Genomic DNA, 6,230 nt, shown 5'->3' with positions numbered 1-6,230 from the left:
CATCCTATCTAATTGGCACCATGCCAGGTGCAGTAAACTCCATGCACTCATCAAGAGCCAGCCCAGCTGCTTAGGCTAAAATAGGTAAATGTTACCTTTAACCTGGAGTCAACACAAAAAAATAGCTTTAAGTTAATGAAACAAGACAAGAGCAAGGTCAGTGATAACGACTTTTCTCCATACTATGCACATACATTTATCAAATTTAATTTTCCATCTGGTTTCTGGAAAATAGGTTGAACTGGGCTGGACTTGAGAGGGATTTAAGTATAAATACTAGCAATGTCAATGTAAAGTTGTATTCTGGACCAGTCTACATCATGAAGTTTATTCTGATCTGTATGCTCCTTGGAGCTGCTGGTGAGTGTCTTCTTGGGAGGTTGCCCTAACTACCCAGTCCATGTATAGTAATGAGTCTGTTATTTTAGTAAGGGAAAAAGCACTGATATATATATATATATATATATATATATATATATATATATATATATATATATATATATATATAAACAATATAACAATATAAGAAATGACGAGAGCACCCTCTGGATGAAAAAATTCAGTGTTTTCAAATCCACATGAAAAAATAAATCAACGTTTCAACCACTATATGGTCTTTATCAAGATGCTTAACCTACCACATATTTATAGACAATAAACAGTAATGAAAATGAGTTGGTGCAAACAGATCCCCAGATACCCAGAATCCCTAGCAGTAGTGAGAGCACTGTTAAAGTGAGATTTATGTAGGAAAAGCAAGTCTTATGGCTTGCCTGGTGTGTGTATTTGTGTTTTTAGCAATGTATTAACTATCCACTCACTTCAGGTGGAGAGGGTTTTCACACACATTTTTTTTCCTCACCACAACTATGTTGGTATGTACTTTACAAGTAACGACAAGCCTCCATAGCAAGCCAGAAACCAACCTCATGCTGATGAGTTGCATTAACAACGAAACAGCTTTCCATGAGTGGTTCACTGGCTTTGCTCCTATTCCTGAGTTGTGTTTCAAAGCTGTTGTACACAGCAGACACATACTCCAAGGAATCCTTGTATAAAGTGGAATTATGAGGCAAAAATGTGGTTCTTTGTTGAGCTCATTTGCATACGCCTACCCAGAATCCCTTGCAGTAGTGAGAGCACTGTTAAAGTGTGATTTCTGTGGGAAAAGCAAGTCTCATGGCTTGACTGGTGTGTGCATTTGTGTTTAGCAATGTATTAACTATATATATTACTTCTGCCTGCTAGTGCACTGTTTAATTTCTGTTCTCTCCACAGCTGCATTTGATGATGATAAAATTGTTGGAGGCTATGCTTGTGCCAAGAACTCTGTCCCATACATTGTATCCCTGAACTCTGGCTACCATTTCTGTGGAGGTACTCTGATTAACAGTCTGTGGGTAGTGTCTGCTGCTCACTGCTACAAGGCGTAAGTACAATCATTCAATCTTATACTTTGCAATGACACAGGGGGCTCATGTGGGGCTAAAAGGATGTGACTAAGGTACACTGTGGCTAAATAACAAAATTCTTCTTCTAAACTCATTCTCAAAAATAATAATTATATTACACTGTGAAATTGCTGCTACATAAACTTGCGTTTCAAAAGTAAATACAGAAAAAAACCTATATATTTTTAAAGCAAAAGACCCAGACATTATCTTAATAAATGGGCAGCTAACCAAAAGTCCTCATTAGCACGGACCTCATCAATCCTTTTTTTACTGACTAAACTACCATTATCCATACAGGAGTGTTCAGGTCAGACTGGGAGAGCATAACATTGCCGTAAATGAGGGCACTGAGCAGTTCATCAGCTCTTCCAGGGTCATCAGACATGGTAGCTATAACTCCTGGACACTGGACAATGACATCATGTTGATCAAGCTGGCCTCTCCTGCCTCCTTCAACTCCTACGTGAACGCTGTGGCTCTGCCCTCTGGCTGTGCCGCCGCTGGTACTAGCTGTCTGATTGCTGGATGGGGAAACACACTCAGCAGTGGATGTAAGTCCAAATTTCATTTTCTTTTACATAACTACATTTGCAATTTACATACAGTAAATCCACTGTCACAAGGAGGATAGTGTCTTAATGTTTTGAAGGTGTAAATTGCTATACTCTCAGCTACTAAACAAATAGATGACTTTTAACAGATAGAACCCAAAAGCCCATCCACCCTGACTACATTAAATGTGAATATTAAACTACGTAATTAGTTCTTAGAATATCCTTACACCTTCCCCATGCATGTCTGCATACCTTTACAGAATTTGTTACCACCTCTGTTGGAATGCATCATCCCTTAACCTGTCATCATCCAACAGGAAGTCATGAAATTTTTTTTCTGATGTTACTCTTTCTTTGAAAATACTTTCAGTCTTAACTGTATTCATTCAATAAATATGCTTGAAGGTTTCTTTCTTTTCACTCACCCCCCCTCCCCCCCTTCCATTCTCAAAGGCTTCGAAACTAATTTAGACATAATTAGGCCTTCAAGTGATATGTTTTATAGTTTAAACTGTGTACTGAGTAGTAGCTTTAACACCTTCAAAATTATTTATATCCTTCTAGAAATATATGATCTCCAGAACTTTACACAATATTCTACATACGTTTAATATGAAGAATATTCTGTATGGAGATGCTGAACATTATGTGCTGCACTTTGCAGCACTGCCCCAGGAAGCACCTCTAGTGGCCGCCTCTGAAAAAGGCAGTGTTTGCAACAAAAGCCTGTAGGGACATGGTATAGACACCAGAACAACTTCATTACGCTGTAGTTGTCTTGGTGACTATAGTGTCCCTTTTATGCCAGCATTAAACTGACTTAACAAAGCTTATCAAGTCTAGTCCAATGTGATCCAGTTTTTAAAGAGGGTTAATTTGGACAGCGTCAAATACAAAGCTAAAATGTAGATGGGGTGTCTCTGCTGCTTCACCCTGGTCTATCAATTTAGTTACATAGTCAGGGAAAACATTCAGATTAGTTTGACATGATCTTCCTGCAAAAAAACATGCTTTGCTGCCCCACTAAGTTTGTATTCATTTAAGATAATGAATAACCTATTCTTTCAAATAGTTTTCATTCATTTGTCTGCTATCATTACTTCTCTATCTAAAATGTATACTACTTTGTGGTTGTTAACCTCTTAACACATTTACTCATTAGTAAGTCAGTTAGTTAAGTGGATCTTCCTTAAACTGTAATCTTAAAGGCGGATTACACAGTTTGCAGTAGAAACACGATTTTACAGCAGACTGTTGCTCTGTGTTTTTTTTTTAGATCAGATTTTCTTTTATCTACTAAGTGTTATTTGTAGCAAATTACCCATAGGAGCTTCATAGCACTGTGACTGAAAGCTGTCCCTGTAATGAAAAATAAATAAATACAAAAATAAAACTAAACTTATAGCAATATTATAACTGTGTAAACGAATAATTAAAGAGATTACATTAAAGTAATCAATAATACTTCTGATAGTTAATTATAAGGTTTTATTACATGTAGTATTGATCTCACTGCGTTTTATTTTTAGACAGTTCACTTTAATCTGCTATCTGTTTTTTATTTGCAGCCAATTACCCTAATGATCTGCAGTGCCTGAATGCCCCCATTCTGACTGATAGCCAGTGCAATAACGCCTACCCTGGAGAGATCACCAGCAACATGATCTGTGTTGGATACATCGAGGGTGGCAAGGATTCCTGCCAGGTATGTTATCCTGCTCTTTCTGGTATTGTGAAACACTTTCTTTGGCTTACCCAATGCTTCTCATGATTAGCAATTCTGATTAATAGTTTGAAAGTAGCTGCTACTTAGTATTCAGAATAAATAGTCTTGACAAGCAATGGGTTATTGCTACATTTTCTTTTTATTCGGTGAGTAATGATATGTGAAGTTAATAGGGGGAATGGTAAATAAAGTGAATAAAAGCATATTGAGGGAATAACACTACATGTAGGACTATGGGTTGGAATTCTGTGTAAGTCAACAAGAGCATATGATTGGAAATAACTGGACTTGTGTACAAATCCTTTCCAGCTGCACTGAGCGAATGAAATGCCTGTCAATCTATGGAAAAATTAATTGATGCATTTTAATTAATTCATCCATATATTCACATGTCTAGGATTTGTGCAGTCTAGATATAACATATGAGATTATTAACGACATAAAGTTTGCTTAACCCCTTAAGGACCAAACTTCTGGAATAAAGGGGAATCATGACATGTCACACATGTCGTGTGTCCTTAAGGGGTTAAAGTACTGCACTAAGTGATTATATTTTGATATGTTTTTATTGGTGTTTTAATGTAACATTCAATAGTGCACAGCAGCTTAGTCAATATTTTCACATTTGCGCTGATATACAATGGAATATACTGAAGCGCCTTTTTTTATACCTTTTCATATTTTTTGGAATTCAAAAAGGATTTAAAAATTTAGACCACAATAGCCATATAGCTGGCATGAATAAAATATTAGAAAAAAATATTAAAATGGTTGTTTTTAAAGTAATGGATGAATAGCTAGCATATATCAACATAGAAGCAAAACAGCAAGTTTGTGTATAGATTATTTTTCAGACAAACATTAAAAGTACATGTATTTTTTTTATCTAAATCCCTGGAGGGCTAAAGTAATGTTAACAGTGAAATGACAGAGCTCATTCACTGCTCACCCACTCTGACTGTAGGAATGATATGACCCATTAAAACTCTCTTCACTGTTTGGAAACAGGAGGCGAGCTTATATTTTCAGCAGGTATTAAATCAGTGACTAGTGGCTTTGGCAGATAAATCAGTTCCTTTACAGACTAGTGAGCATCCCTTGAATATAAATGAGGAAGACTTTATGGACTAAATTTCATTTTTAAAAATATATGAAAGTAAAAACATTTAAACTCGATTATGGGAGTGAAGTCGTTAATTGATTTTACTATGTGGTTCAGTTTACCTGTATGAATTTAATTTGTGAAAAATGGTTCTCTGCTGTTTGGTTGATTAATCAAATCTGTACAAATTTACTTACTAAGGAATTTGGCAAAACCTATACATCACCCAATTTTGTTTTTCTATGGAAGTCATATAGGCTCATTCAGAGAATAAAACATGCTTGTAGTATTATTTAATTTCATATATATTTTCCTTATGATTATTAAAATGTTTTCATGTTTTCTTAATTATAGCTAATTTTCAAACACATATTGAATTGATAAGTTTAGATTTTATCTAGCATAGGCTAATAAAGTTAAATTGGTCGATACAAAATTAACATTTTCCATCTCCCCTCAGGGTGACTCTGGTGGACCCGTGATCTGTAATGGTCAACTCCAGGGTGTTGTATCCTGGGGATATGGCTGTGCTCAGAGGAACTACCCCGGAGTCTACACCAAGGTCTGCAACTTCAATTCCTGGATCCAGAGCACCGTTGCGGCTAATTAAAATCCCTTGTGAAATATGCGTGTTTCTCTTCACAGTTAATTATTTTTTTTTGTTACCATCTACTACTTGACCCAAATCTAATTACTGTGTTATAATAAACAATATTAAAATAAACTTTAGTTTACATGAATATTATTATTGTTGCACCATTCCGTTTTAGTATTAATAGATCTGCAAAATGATTTATTTCTTCTATGATATATAATGTAAGACTCTCCTGAAGAGCTTGCTATCATACCAAACTCCAACTTTAACTTAACCCCCCTCATGATAACAATGTTTCATTAAAACCAGACCCATATTTAGCTCAAGGCAGCTGCTTAGTGCCACAATACTTAAAGGGACACTATAGGCACCCAGTATAATAATATTTGAAATCAGATGGTCTGCACTATATTGTCTGTATATTTATCTTTTCAGATATGTTTAATGAAATTTTCCTGGTGAGATATACACTAACCATGAACACAAAGTAATATTCTAGTGCAACACCAGTTTTTGGTTATTGGACTATTTTAAACACGTATTTGAATGATTGCTGCTGATTTTCAAAATTCTATCATCTCAAGTGCTACACTTTATATTATCATTTTTTAGCTCTATCCACTATTTTGGGTTAATTCCAAGAATATGCCTCATTTCCTGGGATGTCCTGATAGCTCCAAAGAGTTCCATGTTTTCATCTATGATTAGGCAATTACATTCTATTTCTACATAACACATACTACATAATAGTCTGTTTCTAGATTTGTGACTTGTTTTTCTTCTGTCTGCTCCTCTATCT

At 35.5% G+C, this 6,230-nt stretch overlaps 1 protein-coding gene across 1 annotated transcript; it reads left to right on the top strand.

Moving 5' to 3' along the window:
• Window positions 1-260: 260 nt before the first annotated feature.
• LOC134575336 (trypsin) lies at window positions 261-5,560 on the top strand. Its single transcript, XM_063434613.1, has 5 exons — window positions 261-360; window positions 1,279-1,429; window positions 1,752-2,005; window positions 3,577-3,713; window positions 5,297-5,560. The coding sequence occupies exons 1-5, from the start codon at window positions 321-323 to the stop codon at window positions 5,444-5,446; spliced, it is 732 nt and encodes a 243-aa protein (XP_063290683.1). The 5' UTR covers window positions 261-320; the 3' UTR covers window positions 5,447-5,560.
• Window positions 5,561-6,230: the final 670 nt, after the last annotated feature.

The sequence above is a fragment of the Pelobates fuscus genome, chromosome 10 (assembly GCF_036172605.1).
Source record: "Pelobates fuscus isolate aPelFus1 chromosome 10, aPelFus1.pri, whole genome shotgun sequence".
NCBI lineage: Eukaryota > Metazoa > Chordata > Amphibia > Anura > Pelobatidae > Pelobates > Pelobates fuscus.
Note: the sequence above shows the minus strand (reverse complement) of the source record. Positions and strands in the feature narration are given on the sequence as shown.

Coding starts and splice junctions, on each gene's coding strand:
- LOC134575336 (XM_063434613.1), top strand. CDS start 321: ATGAAGTTTATTCTGATCTGTATGCTCCTTGGAGCTGCTG. Junction 361..1,278: donor TATGCTCCTTGGAGCTGCTG/GTGAGTGTCTTC, acceptor TTCTCTCCACAG/CTGCATTTGATGATGATAAA. Junction 3,714..5,296: donor GTGGCAAGGATTCCTGCCAG/GTATGTTATCCT, acceptor ATCTCCCCTCAG/GGTGACTCTGGTGGACCCGT.